The sequence below is a fragment of the Syngnathoides biaculeatus genome, chromosome 20 (genome assembly GCF_019802595.1).
Source record: "Syngnathoides biaculeatus isolate LvHL_M chromosome 20, ASM1980259v1, whole genome shotgun sequence".
In the NCBI taxonomy this organism is placed as follows: Eukaryota; Metazoa; Chordata; class Actinopteri; order Syngnathiformes; family Syngnathidae; genus Syngnathoides; species Syngnathoides biaculeatus.
In genome coordinates this window covers 6,579,748-6,598,990 of record NC_084659.1, presented here as the reverse complement: position 1 = coordinate 6,598,990, position 19,243 = coordinate 6,579,748, and the positions used below count along the sequence as shown (strand labels likewise).

Below are 19,243 nucleotides of genomic sequence, written 5' to 3'. Positions count from 1 at the left end.
GCCGTCTAATATCTGACAGACGGATTATTCATTGCGGCCCGCATTTGCATGGGAAACCCCGAAGAGCAACGGGGGCGTCGCCTCGAGTGCGCAAACTGTCGAGGCCGCTGGCGCAGGGGCAAAGAAATGCTGACGTCAACAAATCGAACGGACAAATATTGCTGAGTCGAGGTTCAGAGAAGGTAAACGTTCCCTTGTCGAAATTGCTAGTCAGCAAATATTGCCAAGACAAGGTTAAGTTGAGGTCATTATTGTCGAGACTCGCCAATCGTGACCGGGTCGAGGCCGAGAGCGGAAGTTCCGAGTCGGACAAAGTTGATGGAGGACAATTCAGGACCACAGACAGCAACCTTCACTGACGAGTTTTCATTTCTTGCTTTATTTGACTTTCCATGTGACATCTTTGATCTTTCAGACCAATAAACTTCATCTCACGACAGCCCAAACGGCGCCAGCGGGTCCAATTGGGCTTTGGCGCGGGTTTCCCGGTCAGAGCTGCGAGGCGTCGTCGAGCGGGTTGGCCACCACCGAGGTGTGGATCAGCATGAAGAGCGGCAGGTAGGCCAGGAAGTCCACCAGGTCCAGCGGCAGAAGGTTCCGGAGCTCGCGGGCCACGGCCGCCTCCCGGTCCGGACGGACGCCGCCCGCCTTCAGCTCCAGCAGGAGCTGCTCGGCGCCGATGAAACCCGGCCGGGCGCCCGAGTCCGCCCGCTGCTCCTCCAGGAGGAACAGGAAGAGCCGCTACAATTTTGGAGGCGAGTAGTAGTAGTATTAATGATGAACGTCACGGCAGGAAATAAGCACGGCTGGGTTGGGCTGGGTCGGGTCGGGCCGGCAAACTTTGCGCTGCAGTTATGTGCGCTCCTCAGCCCGGCGTCAGATTACTCGGCTTGTTTGTGCTCTTGTCGGAGTGCACCTGTTTGCGCACTTGATGCAGGCTGGATAATAATTGCTGGGGGAGGAAGAGGGGAAGCGGCGGGGTTGGGACGGGGAGGGGGGCTGTCACTAATCCCCACCCTGGCAATTAGCCAAGTCCCCCGTCAAGCTCTCGGGCCAACAACGCTGACCCTGACGGCTCCACCGCGATGACGCTCGCCTACCTGCGAGCGAGGTGGCCGGCTTGCCCTTTGAGTGCGTGCGGGTGAGCGTGGCGATTTCAAAGGGGGGGGGGGAGGACGGCGTCTCCGCCGCGGGGTCTTTAATGAGATTAAGGCGGCGCTAATCTGTGAAAAGGGAAACGCAGACGCCTCGTGGCTCTCGCTGGGGATCGCCGCCGCGGTCCACGGCGTCGTCGCTACGCCCGCGACAGACGACTGGCGCTATTTTGGGACTTCTTCGCAACACCGGACGAAAATGTCGTGACCGAAATCCGGTTGCAACGGAAGCGGTCCTGCGTCAGAAAAGGAGGCAAAGGTCACGTTTGTTGGGTCGTTGCAGGGAGGAGGTCCGTTCCGACGAGTCGCCACCCGGAGAGGACTGCCGAGTCGGGGTTGGGACTACGTCAATGTTGCCGAGTCAAGATCAAGACTTAGATCAATATATTGCTGAGTCAGGGTAGGGATGAGGTCAATTTTGCAGTCAATAGTAGTCGTAGTGGCGCGTAAGGCCTTGGCCTCACAGTTCGGAGGACCCGGGTTCGATCCCAGCCCCCGCCTGTCTGGAGTTTGCATGTTCTCCCCTCGCCTGCAAGTGTGGCTTTTCTCCGTTTCCTCCCACATCCCAAAAACATCCGACATGAATTGGACACTCCCAAAATTGCCCCGAGGTGTGATTGTCTCTATGGGCGCTGCGATTGGCTGGCAACCAATTCAAGGTGTACCCCGCCTCCTGCCTGTTGACCGCTGGGATAGGCTCCAGCACTCCCTGCGACCCCTTGTGAGGATAAGCGGCAAAGAAAATGGATGGATGGATGGATGGTAGTACGCAGAGGAGATGATTTTGCTGAGTCAGGGTCTAGAGTAGCTCAATTTTGTGGTAAATTTTTGCCGAGTTGTGGTGGAAACTGGAGCTATATTGCTGAGTCAGGATGTTGAGTCGAGGGGTGGACTCGCTCAATATCGCAGATCGATATCGCAAACTGATTTTGCCTGGCTCGTACATGGATTGGGGCAAATCTTGCTGGATCGAGGTCAAGTGGAGGCAAAAATGGCCGAGTCAAGCGTTACCTTGACTTTGAAGAGTCGCGCTTCCAGAGAGCGGAAGTCCATGTTGGTCACCAGCGACCTCATGAAGTCACTGCGAGAGAGGGGAGAAAAAAAAAAAAAAAAAAAAAAAAAAAAGGACAGCGGCTCATTGCGGCGTTTTTGGCGCGTCGCCGTGACGGTAAAGCGTTGTGAGTTCATTGTGGTTGCTCAGCGCGGCCCGGCTGGCAAACAATGCGTCCCGCCACAATAACGGCTACAACAGCTTTGGGGAAAGGGGGGGGCCGGCGGGCTGCGAGACGTTCGCGTGGAAGCTGAGGGAGGGGGCGGGCGAGCGAGCGAGCGAGCGGGCAGGCGGGTGGCACCCAAAAGTAGGTCTGGCGCCACAGCGAGAAACAATGGCGGATTATTGGAAATCATGCCATATTTGAAAAAAACATTTCACGACAATTTGAAAAGGAAAAAAAAAAAAATCCTCCTTGAAAGTCTTTGACTCAGCATTAGCATGTTTGGCAAGGATTTTTCATGAAATATTTTTTTAATCTTTTGAAGAGGAAAGAAAGTAGCTTTTAAAAATTACAGTTTAAATTGGATTATCAGTATTAAAGTATTACAATGAAAAGGAAGGAAGTGGGATTATTGCATTACTTGCAATGATGAGCAAATAATTGAATGTAATTTAAATTTCAACTATTTTCAAGTTTTGGTCATTATGCATTTTAACCTCACAAAGAATGATCAATTATTTGAACTATTATAATATTTTTCTGTATACTTTCTCAAGCAATAATGCACATTAGTTGAGTGACATCATCCTCGGATGTCGTCTTCTTCTCTTTAAAAGTATTTTGCCAGTGTAAACAAAATGATTTTTGTGTTAAATTGTTGAAATACAAAAAATAATAAGAATAAAATAAAATGTAAGTAAAAGTATTTGTGTCCACTGACTCGAAACGTTCAGGATTTTTTTTTTGGGGGGTGACATGCGTTCATATTGTCCTGAAATTGGAAAATTAAAATGTGAATATTCTCCATATCCAAATCAATGATTTTGCGGGCGGGGGGGAGGCAGCGTCCACAAAAGGAATGTCCAACGTCGACGACGCCTCCCGGCGGGATGCCCGAAAAAATGATCGCGGCGCGGCCCAGCGAGCGCACGCTACGCCTCGGCGCTCCTGCTCTGTGATTGGTTGGGGGCCTCGGAGGGGGGGGGGGGGGTACTTGACGCCGATGAGGCTGGACAGGCCGGCTAATGATCATTAATTGCACTTGGTTAGAGGCAAAAGAGTCCAAATGCTGCTGTGTGCCGAGGACGCCGGCGCGAGAACGTCTCACGTAGACCCGAGCGTGTGCAAGCTAACCCATTTTTTCCCTCCGCGGCCCCCCCACACAGCAGCCTTCGTGCTTACGTAATGCCACCCCCCCCAGCCCACCGTACCCCTCGAAAGTGTTTTGGCGCTCTCCACCCGCGTCTCGCGACCTACTTTTGCGTCGTCCCGGGTCACGTGACCGCGGCCGCAAAGGGGATGGACAGAGTTTGTCCCTTTTTTTTTTTTTTTCCCTACGTCTGCCGTACAGCGATTTCGGCACAATTCTACAAAAGTTGTTGTTCGCCTTTGATGTTTTTGCGGCTGCACTCTCAACATCTTTCTTTGCCCCCCCCAGACGTTTTACAGAATTTAATCAATGCAAATTGGAGACGCCCGCTCAGCTTTCAAAGGGCGGCGAGCGTGAAAGAAAAGCCCGATTGTGTAAATACAGTTGCAGCTCGCGCGTAAAGCGGGATTAGACCACGGCGGTGGCGGCGGCAGGATTATCCCGGGTCGCAGGTAAGAGGATCGGATCGAGATGAGACGGCCGGAGGACGATCTCCTCCGCGATCCGCCGGCGGCCGTAAATCTCGGGCCCCGTGACCCCGGCCCGCTCCTGACCCCGGCGGGACCGCCGCCGCTCGACACAAAGACCCCCGAGGCGGCGCCGTGTGTGGGAATGTCGGCCATATTGCGATTGGGCGGGAAACGAGGACAAGGCTCGCTTTTGTGGAAAAACATTTCTGCGCGCGACGTCTAAAAAAAAAAAAAAAGTTCGGTTCTCCGATTGTGCCGAGCAACAAAAGCGACAAAGTCAAAAGCTGGTTTGAGCCAAACTGGATCAAATCTAAGCAAGTTGGAAATTGTTTGTATGTATGCCTATGTATTCATTTTACAAAGTTTTCAAGGGGTTGAAAATTGCATCCTAAATTTTCATTTCGACTCATAAAAATCTTGATGAAATATGACAATTATTTGATGAGAACAATACTACCCATTTTTAAAATGGGAAAATCGTAAAGAACCATTTCAAGTATGATTATTAGTGAATCAAAAACACACATTTCTAAACCTAAAAAAACCCCAACTTCTATTACCCCCCCCCACCCCAAATTTTTGTTCAATTTTACTTGCTTGAATGAAATTTGCTTTTGTGCATGCAGAGTCAGCATCTGTAATGTGAAAATGGATTTGTTCTGGATCTGATCCCGATCGGGCACACGGGTACCAATTAAACTGCTGTTCTTAATGGTTCCGACCCACTTCCTCAATTAAACCACTTACTTACTCCATTCCGGCGATCTTCTGCGCCAGGCTGGCGATGACGGCAAAGAGTCTCACGTCCACCGGGCCGTCGGTCACACGGAAGTCCACCAGGGCCAGGATCTAAAAAGCAAACACAAACAAAAATTAAAATACATCATGAATGATTATTTAAACATCAAAACGTTCAACCAAACCATAAAATAAAAAAAAAAACGTCTGCTAGCTCGACGCTAACATTGAATGCAATACGTCATAGAGGAGCTAACGGAAATGAGCATCGATGTTCCGGTCATCGTAAAGCGTGAAAAGAGCAATAGAGCGAGCGATGGAGAGGAAACCGACCCTGTAGACGTAAATCTCCTCCTCCTCGGACAGGATCTCGGCCGGGATGATGCGTTTGAGGGCGTCCACCACTTGGACGCAGGAGATGTAACCGTCGGCGTCGGAATCCTCCTGCGAGCACACGTGGATCGTTACGTTCGGGGCTGCCCCGATACTTTTGCCCATACAAAGTCTCGAGTTGATTATTATTATTATTATTTTCTGAACTCACTGCTTCAAAGGCCTTTTGGTACTCTCGCAGCTTCTCCGGACTGAAGATGCAGTACTTGGCCAAAAAGTCGACTGCAAAGACAACAAGAAGACGGACGTTCAAACGGATCGGAACTCCTGCGGACGCCAAAGTGCGGGGTGGGGGGGGGCGAGAATTGACCCCTTTTGGGCAGGATGGGGTCAGGCGGGCAGACGGGGCGAGGTTGGGGTCACAGGAGCAAGTCCGGTTGGCCTCCGGGTGTGTGTCGGCGACAGAGAGAGTGAGCGAGGGTTAATAGTTCTTTCGATGAAAGCGGCTTAATACACGGCGGCGGAGTCGCAGGGGAGCCCGTCAGGACAAAGATTCTTGATTGAATTCCCAAATCAAGATGCTAATTTATTCATGATCTTCCCACTCGGGAGGCCCAAATAGACCCAAACAATGGCCGGTCAGTTCATGAGGTGCGCCCGCCCCACATCCAAAGAGATCACCGAGTCTCTCGTCACCAACAGGATGATGCGCAAAATTGACCGGGGGGCGGTGCGCCCCTTGGAACCGGTTCGAGGCACTTTGAGATTTGCCATGCCGGTCAATCACGAGCGGGGCCCACCGAAACCGAGGCCAAAACCACGGTCTGCCATTTTGCTTTTCCGAACTCATTCGTAGGGATCGTTGCCCCCTTGAATTAAAGCAAAAAAAAAAAAAATAATAATAATAATAATTCAGACCCCAAAACGAGAATTTGGCAGACGTGTCTATCACGAGGAAACCCCCCCAAATCCAAAGGAAGGCAGCCACAACCTGGCAGCCATGACAAACTTTTAGATTTCCTTCCATGACGCTTGAGTCTGGATTGTGTTTCTCCTCACAAGTGTGTTGACGCTCCTGAGAGGTCGGAACAATTCCAGTCGCCAAGGTGAGCGAGAGAGTGACAATCTTGGAGTGGGGGGGTGGGGTGGGGTGGGGTGGGGTCTTGGGGGGTTTCTTGGCTTCTAAGCTGCTGCCACTTCAATTTAGCAGATGAGAGTGACTGCATTGCATAAAGGACGTGGGGGGGGGGGGGGCGCAGCGGCAGATTTGATATCGGTGCGGTTGACTTAAACCTCTGGACTGGGTCCATTTATCAGCTTAGTTCTGATCCAAAGCGGGCCTCCGCCTTTGTCATGCAGAGTGCGACATTGGCGTGCAGTGAACTTGACTTGTTGAAGCTTGATGGATTCCCACCCCGCCCCCCCACCCCAAAAAAAAAAAAAAAAAAGCTCCAGCATCTGTTTGCAAATATCTGGCGGCTCAGCTGGGTTTTAAAGACGCCGAGGCGCTAGTTTGCGGCTACCTGCTCGGGCCTCAGCTCTGACTTGCGGGGAGCGCAAAGGTGGGGGTGAGGGCCACAAAAGGTGCACTGGAGTGAGAGATTGAGGGAGGACCGGCGGCGGCACAAAGCCGGCCTGGAAAAGCTCCCGCCTGAGAGTCTTATCTGATTCCACACCAGCGCCTGACGCCTTTTTTTTTTTTTTTTTTTAAATGGAGCAGCACAGGTTGTGCCTTTGCCGTCAAGCCGAGCAGAAAATGCTCATCAGGCAGACGACTGGAAAGAGGAAGGCGCTCGCAATCTGGAACTGGAGACTTTCGTCAATCCCGCTTTGGTTCGATCATAACGCAGGCACGTCCGCAGTCAACTACGGGGTCCTGAGCACTTGCGGGTACAGACATTTATTTACTGTATGTGCTCCCTCTTACATGTTCCAGTTAAGAGGAGATGAACCGAGTGCAGATTTTTCGACTCTCGACGCAAATGATCTTTCTGCACAAACTCGGTCTTCTGCAGTTTTGGACAAATTGCGTAAGTCCGCACACGGCGTTTGCAGGACTCGCCTGAGCCGTCACGCACGTGCGCCGGTTTTTGAAGTCCTCCATTAAAGCAGCAAGCGGCGACATACGGAAGGCCTTCAAAATGGACGCCTACGGATACCTTCAAATACCTACCGAACTAAAGTGTTGTAGTTGTGCATGTTGGATCGATGTCAGTTTTCAATATGACATTAAAAGGTGGCGCTGGACTCACGCCGGCAGGTTTTCTTTACTACAAAGTGAATTAAAAAAAAAAACAAAAAACTTTCCACGATTAAAAAGGAAAAGTAAACAAGGTCAAGGTAAAAAAAAAAAAAAAAAAAAAACAATTCTCCATCATTTCATGCATTGTCCGTCATAAGCGGCTCATTGAGCGGTCGCTCGTGGACGTCGCGTTGGCCAGATGAAAAACGCGCCGATGCGCTGCGCGTCATTTATCTGATGCCTCTTGTGGTTGCGCACACACGCACACGCGCGCACAAAACAATCTGTCTCTCCATGGCCACACACACATTTGCAAAACACTTCCATTGACATTTTTTCCCTCCTTATTGCCATTTGTTATTCATACGATGACTTGAGAAATCAAATCAGGTAATGTTCCGTGAGCGGTTTGGGCCCAGATCTCCTCGGGACGCAGTCGCCGCGACGCTCTCGATTGCCTTGGGTGTATTTTTCAGGGCCGGGGGTGGGGTCAGCAGGGAGAGGATTGGTCGCCTCAACCGAACGTGAGCCGTGTTGAAAAGGAACGACGGGAAACCGGCTGAAAACAAAGCTCTGCTCCGTACTCGCTGCATTCAAGTACAATCGATAGTACGTGCGTGTTGTGTTGTGCGCGGGTTACGGATAGTGCAGATGCGTGACAGTTTGTGTACGTGTGGCGTCAAGGTAAAAAAAAAAAAAAAAAAAAAGCCAGCGGCACGCTCCCGCCATCTGGCCGCACGCCGCCGAGGCCTCGCCGCAAACCGCAACTTTGGCACGCGCGCTCGCCGCCGACCAATCAGCAGGTTCGGCCCGCCCGCGCGCCGGCGTGACAGATGCGCGCCGATAACCTCGACAAAAGCCAAATCACGGCCTATTATGGCGCCGCCGCTCCCTGACACGCCGCCGTCGACGGGGCCCATTGTGCCGCTTTCGACAGATGCGCCGGCCGCGTCGCACGCCGCTCGCGGACGGGCAAAGCAAACACGGCGCGCATAAAAGGACCGGCGGCCTCCATTCATCGCCTTTAATTGCTCAGAGGTGGGTTTCGACCTGAGGCGGGTGGGCGGGGCTCGGCGCGGGCGGCCAGGTATTTGCTCGCCGTCTCTCTGACACAAAAGACAGCAAAAAGATGCTTTATTATTATCGGCTCGTTGAAAGCATACCGCAAATTCGACCAGCTTCACGCACGCCACTGCATTTTGACAGTCATCGCTTAAAAATACACATCAAAGTATACGTGTATTTACATATTACGATTATGAGTTAAGATGTTTTGAGTGATGAAATAATAATTAACAAACATGCCGGTTGACAAAATGCCGAAACAAAAAACTTTCTCTTCATTTATTTATTTATTTTTTTTATGAGCCAACCGTTACACACGCGTGGCGCATCCGAGCGTCAATCATTTTCTTACCCCCCCCCCCCCCGCCCATCTGCAAACAGCGACAACAAGAACTCGCGTGCATAATTACATATTAGCTATGCAAAACTCCAAAGCGCCGCAGGGCGCCGGCACCGACAGTTGGCAACGAAAAGAAAAACAACAGTTTGGAGTTCGGCGTACGGAAAGTGACGACCTCGACTCGAATCCACAGCGAATATATTTGAATGTTTCGGTTGCCACGCCGATGGACCGACGCAGCCTCCTCCTCTTGTTGTTGTTTTGTTTTGTTTTTTTTTCTCGGTTCTGAACTCGCAGCAATTAGCCCCTTTCACAGCGATAATGAGGGGCCGCCGCCACAAGTGTTTTGGACGTGAGCGCGGCAACGTGCGCACACACGTGCACGCTGTTTGTGTGTGTCGAAAGGAACACGCGTGACTAAACCCCCCCACCCCCACCACCACAAAAAAGGAAAAGAAAGATATGACAGATTGTACCAGCATACGTAGTGTAAACACGACACACCCGTGTGCACTCTCCAACGACAACACTAAACACGCACGCGCGCGCGCACCCCCCCTACCCCCCCCCCATAAAAGAAAAAAAAAAAGTTGTTTTGAAGCATCAAGATTATTAATTTGCATTTGAGCAGACTGCTTGGTGTATTTCTCATATGACGGTGACCTTATTTAGCTTCGGCGGTGGAGCGCACCAAAAAACAAATCCGGGGATACGTGACGGTGGAAAAGAGGAAAAAAGTCATATTTGAGAAAATGGAAAAAAATGCTAAATGTATGTGGAAAATAGTTATTTTAATTTTGAAATCAAAGCAAACAAGTAAAATAGTTTTTTAGTCATATTAAAAAAAATCCAAATTACACATTTCAATAATTCCCTAATTGTTTTTCATAAATTACAAATATTAAATATTCATACTATATATAGTTTGTGTTAATTATTTCATCTGTTAGTACAACAAATTAAGTGGCAATTATTATAACAAGGTAAACGAAGATAAAAATGAAAATTTATGTGGCGAAGTTCATTTGAGTATGAGTGGCAATCGTCAAGTGCTTGCTCCAAGTTGTTTGTTTTAATAATAATTTTATCAATTAAGCAATTACTTAACAAGCTAAATGGCGGCCAGCTGCAAGCGCCCTCAGCAAATCGTCCAATCAACATCCAGGGGTAGGAGGGGGTGGGGGGGGGTCAGCGCCACTCACAAGAGACCCGCTTGACCCACTCGCTGAGGACACCCCCCCCCCCCATCCCACACCCCCCACTCCACGTCCTCATCAGCCTTGACCTGAGATGTCGCCACCATTGTTGAGGTGGGGAGAAGGGAGGGGGGAGGGAGGGGGGGGGGGTTGGAGTGCCGGCTAAAATGAACCCCCCCCCCACCCCACCCCCACCACACGGACTAATTGATGGGGAACATTTTTGGAGTCAAGAGGAGCAAAAAGAAAATCCCAAAAGTGGTTTTGTTTTGTTTTGTTTTGAGAAAGAAGAGGATGCGCTTTTCGGGGGCACGCAAACAGAATTGGGACGCCCGGAAAATTTGCTGCGCTTATTTTGATGTATTTCTCAATTCTAACAATTGGTTAATTAAAGAAAATGTTTTTTTTTTTTTTTTTTTATATATTCAGGCTTAATTATCAGTGATAAAATAAAAATATATGAATAAACATTTTAAGCTAATAGATTTACAAGTTATTTTATTAACGCATCGGTGAATTAATTAAAGCTAGATTAATAATCAATCATGAACATGAAGAATTATTGCTTTAGTATTAAACCAAACTAATTCACAAATAGTATATCCATTGACTATTATTATTATTTCATTCATTTAAATGGGTGGATTGATTTATTTTTATGAATAAAAAAATGAAATCCATAAGTTATTTAATGAATTATAATTAAATCCAATCATGTTTAAATTATTTTTTCCTAATTATTAAATTGAAAAAAAAAAAAAAAAAAAAAACCAACTCACAGTCGTCAAAGTCGGAGCAGACGTGGGCCTTCCCGGGGGTCCGCCTGCCGGGGTCCTGCAGCTTGTAGAGGATCTTCAGGACCTTGCTCTTCCTCTCCTCCTCGTCCGCAACCCGTCCCGGAAACGCCTCTGTTTGGTCCCGAACGCCCGCAAGAACCACGCCAGAACCAGAACCAGAACCAGAACCTGTGATGAGGTTGCAAGTGCTGTTGGTGACACTACATTTTCCATATTTCTGAAGTAATTCAACCAGTCCGACTTCAAAACATTCAGAAAATTCACAACTCGCTCCGGAACCGTTTGGCCGAATGGACCTCTTTGAAATGCACTGGGCAGACTGACGAACTTATCGTTCCATATTTTCTCAGCCAAAACGCAAACCGCTCCAAATTCAAACCGGGAAGGATTTTTCATATCTGAGAAGGAGCAAAGAAAAACGTGATGCCGCATTTCTTGACCGGCAAATGTAAGCTATCAACCGGGACAGTTTACAAAACCTTCGTCACGTTCACCGTGTTTACATATTTCCTTGTACTCTGCGTTTTCCATGACATAACCTGAATCATTTCAACCAATATTTTTGAATCTGAATCTTAATTTCCAGAATTTCACGCCCACATCAGTTCTTCTGCGTTCCCACATTTTGAAAGCGGCACGCGCATCTGCCCTCACGGGGAGTCCGGAAACAAGCGGCCATTTTGTCACCCGGCGGCCAATCAAGAGTGAGCGTCATGATGTATCCAGCGTTGACACGCGGAGCATTTCGGCGCGAGAGCGCATCGTCCGTCAAAGGAAGCCAGACGGACGGACGGCGGCTCGATTGATGGGAGGCGGCGGCCATCCGGCGCGATGCGCACGCCCGACTCGCGGCCAGCGCACCGCGGAAGACGGAAAGGACAAGATGAGGAATGAGTCGGGGTGGGTGGCGTGTTGGGGGTCATTACGACGGCGCGTCGAGCGAGCATCTGACTTGATGCATGTGGCGAAACCTTTGAAGAAAAACGCCGGTAGAAACATGTGTCGGCGGTTTGCAAGCTTTGAATAGAATTTTTTTTGGACCAGATGGGGATTGTTTGGAAGGGCCTTGAGAATACATATCATGTACATAAAAGTTCATTTCTTGAGTAATAAACGACGGCACAAAGGAAGGCAGGAAGCACCTGACCGGAGAACCCCGATCCCTTCTCCTAGGTCCAGAATTTTTGGACTTTTTCCGAGGCCGGCTGCGGTCATCCCAAATCGAGTGACCCTCCGACACCCGACTGACGAGTTTTTAAGTCAAAAACAGCGGACTGGTCGCCGTGACAATCGCCGCCTCCGAACCCCGTTGGATTTTGGGGGTGGAATCCAATTTTCGCGGACAAAGAGCGCACAAGTCGCTCCGCCACGCGAGGGCAAGGCGCTCCGACTTGTTATCTCCTTTGGGAAAAGGATGAGCAGGGCGAGGCCAATCGGCGGCGGTGGCGGCGAAGCTGTTCAGCGATGCCACCCAGAGGACCCCCCCCCCCACAAAATGCTGAAATTATTATTCATGGGCCTCCTTTGGGGACACACCTCAGCCTCTCAATCAGGCCTTGACAAGTGCCAATCAAAGGCCAGCGCGGTGTCCGGGATGCTTAAAGAGCCACTGCGGGATTTTGGGGAGACAATAGCGGCCCGGCTAGCGTGTCAGTGTGTGGTCCGCGCGCTCACGCCGCTAATCTGCGTCCTCGGCCAGCTCAGATTAACGCTCTTTTGTGGCGAGCCGCACGTCGCCGCGATAACGTCTTGGGTAGCAGCTGAATGCTAACGGCCGGCGGTGGCGGGGATTAGCACGGCTATGAATTCCTGATGAGCTCAAAGGTCTAATCGCGAGCCTCGCGGGGTTGGGGGGGACACGGTCACAGCTGGCGAAGACTCGGCCGAGTGGAAAAGCAGTGAGCTTGTCACGCAGATGTTGGTCTTAATCGAGATAGCGACAAACTGGACGACTTTGAACTATCGTCAAAATTGAAGTCAGAACTCGTGGAGGAGCATTTTGGACCTGGTTTTGGTTGACCTAAATCTGATCTCAAATAGACAACTGGCAGGGTTTTAGGAACCGCAGATGCAGGAATAATTTCAGAAAGAAACGGTTCAGTGGTGACCATTTCCCTGTAGTTTTACACAAGCTATCATTGGAGAAATATGATCTCGTCCCCTCTTTTGTAGTCATAACTCGGGCAGCTTCGGAGTGTTGCCGCCGAGATTATTTTCTCATCTTGTGGTCGCAACGCCGCAGAAAACGGCGATTGCGGAAGGGAACCTCCGTGACGAAAACGGCCGGCGTGGGGGGGTGGGGGGGGGGTGGCGGTCATCCTGACCTTTCGCCTTCGCCTCGACAAAAAAGGCGCAGCGACAGGTAAAGACGATACGTGTGTGGGGGGGGGCGAGGCCAGATGGCGGTGGCCGGGATTAAGACGGCTTAAGTGTACCAAAGAAGAGGGATGGCCAAAACGGAGCGCCGACAAGCGAGGGGGACGATGGCGCCGATTAGAAGCCGGACCGCTGCCACCGAGGAGGAGACCTTTTAGCAGATGACGCGCGAATGGACAAAAAAAAAAAAACAAATCGGCCTGATTAACTTCTGACACGCGTGTGGTGGACGCGTCAACGTTTCAAGGGAAACGGCACCTTGTTCGGGTGAAGAGTCAGGTGACGGACTTTGCTGCGTGAGCCGGGATGAAAGGGACCCGGAACCTCCCACGGACCAGTCCTGCGAGGATGGACAAATGAGATCTTTCGGGTTACTACGCAAACAAAGCTTCGCGTTCACCCTAAACTGGAAGCTGTCAAACCTTTTACAACAATAGCCACAAAAACAAAAATCAGGACCGACATTAAAAAAAAAAGACAATGGCGTCGTCGCAGGGCAGAAGTTCTGTTGCCGAAAAGTGCGCGAGTTTCAAAACTTCTGACGGGCAAATTTCATATTTCATATCATTGTAAAATACTGGAATATTATGCACGCGCCAAACATTGAAACCTTCACTCACATCGACCGCGTTAGAAGTCAAATTATACACGTGAACTGGGAAAAATGGCAGTCAGTGACTTTGAAGACCTTGCTCCGTCCATCTTCTAAGCTGCTTATCCTCACAAGGATCGCGGGGAGTGCTGGAGCCTATCCCAGCTGTCAGCGGGCAGGGCGCACCCCGAACTGGTCGCCAGCCAATCGCAGGGCACACGGAGACGGACAACAGCCGCACTCACAATCACACCTAGGGGCAATTTAGCGTGTCCAATTAATGTTGCATGTTTTTGGGATGTGGGAGGAAAGCGGAGTGCCCACCCGGAGAAAAGCCACGCAGGCACGGATGGGGAGAACAAGCAAACTCCACACAGGCAGGTCTGGGATTGAACCCAGGACCTAAGAACTGTGAGGCCAACGCTTTCCAGCTGATCCAACCATGCCGCCGACTTTGGTCCATCCATCAAACCATTATCCAAGCCGCTTATCCTCACAAGGGTCACGGGAAAGCTGGAGCCTATCCCAGCTAGCTTCGGGCGAAATGCTGACTACACCCTGAACTGCTCGCCACCCAGTCGCAGGGCGACTTTGCTCCAATATAGGAAAAAAAAAATAATAATTCAACTGAAATGGACGGCAGATAAAAGTGAATCAAATTGAAAGTAAAGACCAGTCCAGCAGTAAATACGAATTCGCCCCCCCAATTCGCCCAAGGTCCATTTTCAACACATGGGAGGGCTGGGTTACACGACCTGGGGGGGTGGGGGGTGGGGGGGTCATGGGTAGGCCACGTCGGTCACTCACCGACTCGCCGTCTTCTGGGACCCTCCAGGCCGAGTCAGGAGTCCCCTTTGGACCTGTTGTGGGCGGCAGGAAGTCATTTGTGCGCCGTCGTGTCGGGCAGGTGTGTGTGTGCGTGTGTACACCAACGCTTGCCTCGGGCGTGCACACACACACACAAACTTATCTTTTGTCACGGAGTGTGTGTCCACAGATATGAGTTATGGCGCACGTCGGGCCCGTGCCGTGTGTAATCTGTGAGCAAATAGTGGCGCTCAAAGACGAGCACCTGTCTGGAGGAGCGTGCCAGGTGCAAACATTGTTCAAATTCAAAAAAAAAAAACAAGCTTATTGTCAACATTCATACAAATAGGAGAAGCCGTGCCTCGTGTGGGGATCGTGGCGTTTTGTCGGCGAAGACGGGGGGGGGGGGGGGGGCACGCATGCCTCCTGCTGCCTGGTGTCACCTCGCCGCGACCGGAGGGGATTTCTAACTAACTACCTACTAAAATGCGTCGTTAAGTGTAAATTGGTTCCACTTCTCTCGGTCTCAACTATCAAATCATCTTTCCACATTGAAGCGAATGCAAATGTCGATAATGTGTTCTAGCCTCCCCCAAAACACAAATAAAATGTTCGTAATGTTTTGAAATAAATAGCACTCTATAATATTATACTTCATAAAAAATGCAGTTACAAAAGAATTAAATAGAATGTAGAAAATCTATCCTATCGCTTTGAGGCCTGTCTATGGCCTTCTGCATTGTTTGTTAGCGTATAATCAAAACGTAAAGTTGCGTCGTTGTTTGAAAAGTGTGTGACTAGTGTGTCTTTGTGTCAAGTTCAGTATGCTCCAACTGGGAATGGCAACATGGGATTGGCTGGCACGCTACAGTTAGGGCCCGCAGCGCCACCTGTTGCTTCGGAACGCGCGCCGAGCGTCGTTACGGCCTTTTTACGAGCCCATAAACGAGATCCGGCGGTTATCTAGCGGTTGCGCGAGCGGCCCAACTGTGTCGGACTTTCCCGGGTTAATGATCCACACCGGCGGTTTGATCTTTAGGAATATGGCCCATGAATATCGGGGGGAGAAGTCAAGCCTTCAGACGCGAGATGCCAATAATCCCCTTCGTAAAAAAAAAAAAAAAAAACACACGCGCGCACACGCAGACACACCTGGTTGCTTATCAAGTCATCTCGCCTGACAATAAAAAAAAAAAAAAAAATAAAATATATTGTACTCGTGTTTTATGTCATCGCAAATTGACTAAAACACTCAAATAATCACATAAATGATTAAAACAAAGAAAAATGAATTAAATGAGCAAGAAAAAGTTAATTACATAATAAAATAGAAATCAAAACAAAGTACAAAATAAGATTGGACACAAAACTCGAGGCTGAATTGTGAGCGTAGGCCGCAATACCTGCCGAGGTCGACGTGACATCCCGGCGGGGGCTCCACCCGTCGGCGGCGGGGAAGCGCCCCGGGTCCTCCGGCGGCGTCCGCTGCTGCTGCAGCAGCAGCAGCCGCACGCGGGACAGCGAGCTCAAATGGCCCGAATGGCCATCCAACGCCAACGCCGCCAGGCCCGTGCGCAGCCGCGCTTCTGGAAACAAAAACGTTTCACGTGGATTTTACGATTGAATTGATCGTCTGAATCCCGATTCCCACTTGCCAGATGAACATGTCAAATCCTTTTCGGACGCTAGGCCGGTTTCTGGCTTTTGAATGATTGATTGCACTGGATCGGTCGCCGCGGTCACACCCAATTAAAAGCGGATCAGTGACAGCGTTGGCCGGGCGCCCGTGCAAATCCATCCCGGCCCACGCCGGATGGGTGCGGAGGGGGATTTCAAATACACGCACGCGTGATCGGAACCACGGCGAGAAATTCAAACGGCTGGGAAAAAGCTTTGCGGGACTTTGGGAGAGGAAATCCCGGGATCACAACAACCGCAACGTGGTCGACGGCGTCGGGGGCCACGCTTCCAGCGGCTTCATCATTAGCCAAAAAAGTGTCGGAAAGGCAGAAGCCCCTCCCGCCGCAAAGCGCTAATCTGGGGGCTAATCCCGCCGTTACCGCCCACTCGCGCAAAGCCCGCCGGACGCGAGGAACAGAGTTTTACGGAGATCCCAACGTCATACGTCAGTCAATGGCACTCGGCGGCGCTCTGCTCATAAAGGATGTTATCGTCATCGCAAAATGAACAAAAAGGGATGAAACCGTCATACACGCGAAACCCGGGGGGAATCAAAATAAATGAGCCACAAAATCATACTAAAGATGGAAAACAACATTTTTTTTCAATAACAAAAAAACAAGGAATACAATTAAATAGTCTAGCACATATTAGACAATAATTAAAAGAATAAATGAAATATAGAACTATTGAAATATTTTCATAAAATATATATTCAATGTATTTTCTTTGTATATTTCATGCAATGACAATTACTAAACTAAATCCTAAAATAGCATTAATGAACTTAAAATGCCTTATATATATATATAAAACGTCATAAAATACGTATTGTATATCTAAATATGAAGTACATTATTTTGCCCACTTATATTTGGAAAAAAAAAATCATCAGGCACAAATAAGATAATAACATAGTTTATATTAATCTACAGAAAGCAATAACAGTAAAAAATTATAGAATTTAAAAAATTGTAATTTTTTTTACCACGCAACAGCAATACATTTATGAATATTTATTTCCATTGTTTGCTTTTTATGTTTTCATTGTGGGATGACAATGAAATCAACTTAAAATATATGGAAAAAGTAAAGCACTGAATAATTTATGAATGCAATTCCCTTTCTTGGGTGGGGGGCTGGGGGGGGGGATTGTATTACACTGCGGTCGCCGTGGCAGCGGCCCACCCCGATCCTCTCGCAGCCTGGGGGTGGGGGCAAAGGTCAGGTGGGGGGGGGGGGTTCAGACCGAGGTTGTGTCAAGCAAGTAAGCGCGGAAGCAGGCTAAACACCTTGTCGGGGATTAGTCAGGAGAGACGTCGTCATTCGGCCGCACCGCACGCACGTCTTGGTGCTGCGACGAGGAAAGTCGCCCAAATGTTCGGATCCGCGTCGCCCGATTGAGACATTACGAGGATGGAAATGCGACGGCAACAAAAATCATAATGTCCTCATTACCATTGGGGAGTTCCCGGTCAAGCGGACGCGCCCGACTGATGAACCAAATCGGAACCGAACCGCGCTTCACTTTTTCCACATTTTCTTAGGCTGCGGCCTCCGATTACAAAATGGATTCAGTTCATTTTTTTCACACCTCAAAAATCAAAAAGTTTGGAAAAAGGAAGTTCTGGGAATACTTTCCCGATGCACCGAAAGCATTCAGAACACTTCCAACTTCACTTTTCTACATTTTCTTTATGTTCCAGCCTAAAGTCATTTTCCCCCCCATAGAAAAACAAAATACATAAACAAATTTTTCCCTAAAGTTTTCAAACCCGCAACTTTCGCATACCGTGGCAAGACGAGGCGGCGCCCCCGTCCGTCGAGTCGCCCTCTCGGTCCGGGGACGAGCGGGACGAAGGCGACGGCGGGGCGACGGCATCCAGTTCGTCGAAGAGGCTGGAGTTGGGGCGGCTTAACGCCGGGTTCGAGTCCGGCGACGCCGCCGTCGAGCCGCGGCGTCGTTCTGCGAGCGCACAAACGCCCACAAGTGATGCACTTGACACTTAAATGCCGTCCCAGGCTTTGCAAATATGATTGATTAAAGACAAAATTGAAACTGTGGCGTAATTAGTTGAGATTTTATTTTTGGGGCTGGTCACCTGACTTTAGACAGTTAAAATTGAAAGAAAAATGAAACAAATGATTATTACCAGATTTTGTACAAAATGCAATTGGCAATTCGAAATGTTATGGAATAGATTCACATTGGTTGGGGCGATACGTTGGAACGCTGAATTGGAATTTAGCCGGATTTGGTGGCACATTTTTACTTTTTGTTCATCTTGTAATATTCTGAAAAGTGAAATGAGGTTGCAAATCGTGTTTGTCAGCCATTTCTTTTTGTGCAATTTAATCATGGCTACGATCTAATTTCTTTGGCTAATTGTTACCATTTGTTGTGTTTCCCAACCATCTTTGCGGAGTCAAGGGAGTCCTCGGTCGACGACTCAGATCCGTTCCTACAGTCGCGACTGAACTCGAATTTCGACTGAAGTCGGATTCCGCCATTAAAGTCGGAATTTACATCGAAATACTTTGCATAAAAAAACTAATAAAACGGTTTTCGAGCATCTTTGTTTCTGTACAAATCGGTTTACGAACGAAAATTTCGAGATTTTTTTGCTTTGGTTTTCAAAGGAAAATAGTTATTCGAACGCCCCGGCCAGCTGACCCACGGCGGTTTGTTATTGTGATTTCAAACGCACCCCTGGAAAAAAACTGAAAAGACGTCAAAAATTATTTCATTATATCAAGTATTTAAACTATACATGTATTTCTACTAGTCAGTTTATTATCAGGAAAAGCTAAAAAAGAAAATCACTTTAAAAAAAACTGTTTTTTAGGCTTGGAACGAATTATTTCATTTTCCATTCATGGTAATGGGAAAACGTTCTTCGGTTTTGGAACGTTTTGGTTTTTAACCAGATTTCTGGAACGGATTGTGTTCGAGAACCAAGGCACCGCTGTGCATGGAAATAAACAAGATGACGTACTTAGCGTGACTGCTGAGAGGCGGCTGGAGAAGAAGAAGAAGGGGAGGCGGCCATGCTTAGCTATTGCCAAGGAACCTGGTCCTCAATCCTCTT

At 49.0% G+C, this 19,243-nt stretch overlaps 1 protein-coding gene across 6 annotated transcripts in view; it reads right to left on the bottom strand.

The window, feature by feature from the left end:
• Positions 1-480: 480 nt before the first annotated feature.
• LOC133493336 (atrophin-1) overlaps positions 481-19,243 on the bottom strand; it is a 33,451-nt gene continuing 14,688 nt past the window's right edge. For 5 of the 6 annotated variants that reach the window (XM_061806616.1, XM_061806615.1, XM_061806617.1 and 2 more), the window contains 10 exons: positions 17,947-18,120; positions 15,878-16,060; positions 14,475-14,527; positions 13,334-13,415; positions 10,682-10,867; positions 5,271-5,341; positions 5,060-5,170; positions 4,740-4,837; positions 2,166-2,235; positions 481-741 (listed from right to left, as the gene is read on the bottom strand). In XM_061806616.1, the coding sequence (XP_061662600.1) occupies positions 490-741; positions 2,166-2,235; positions 4,740-4,837; positions 5,060-5,170; positions 5,271-5,341; positions 10,682-10,867; positions 13,334-13,415; positions 14,475-14,527; positions 15,878-16,060; positions 17,947-18,120 (1,280 nt within the window). In that variant the 3' untranslated portion in view covers positions 481-489. Of the gene's footprint in view, positions 742-2,133; positions 2,236-4,735; positions 4,838-5,059; positions 5,171-5,270; positions 5,342-10,681; positions 10,868-13,333; positions 13,416-14,474; positions 14,528-15,877; positions 16,061-17,946; positions 18,121-19,243 lie in introns of those variants that run through there. The other variant, XM_061806620.1, reaches the window with a different exon arrangement.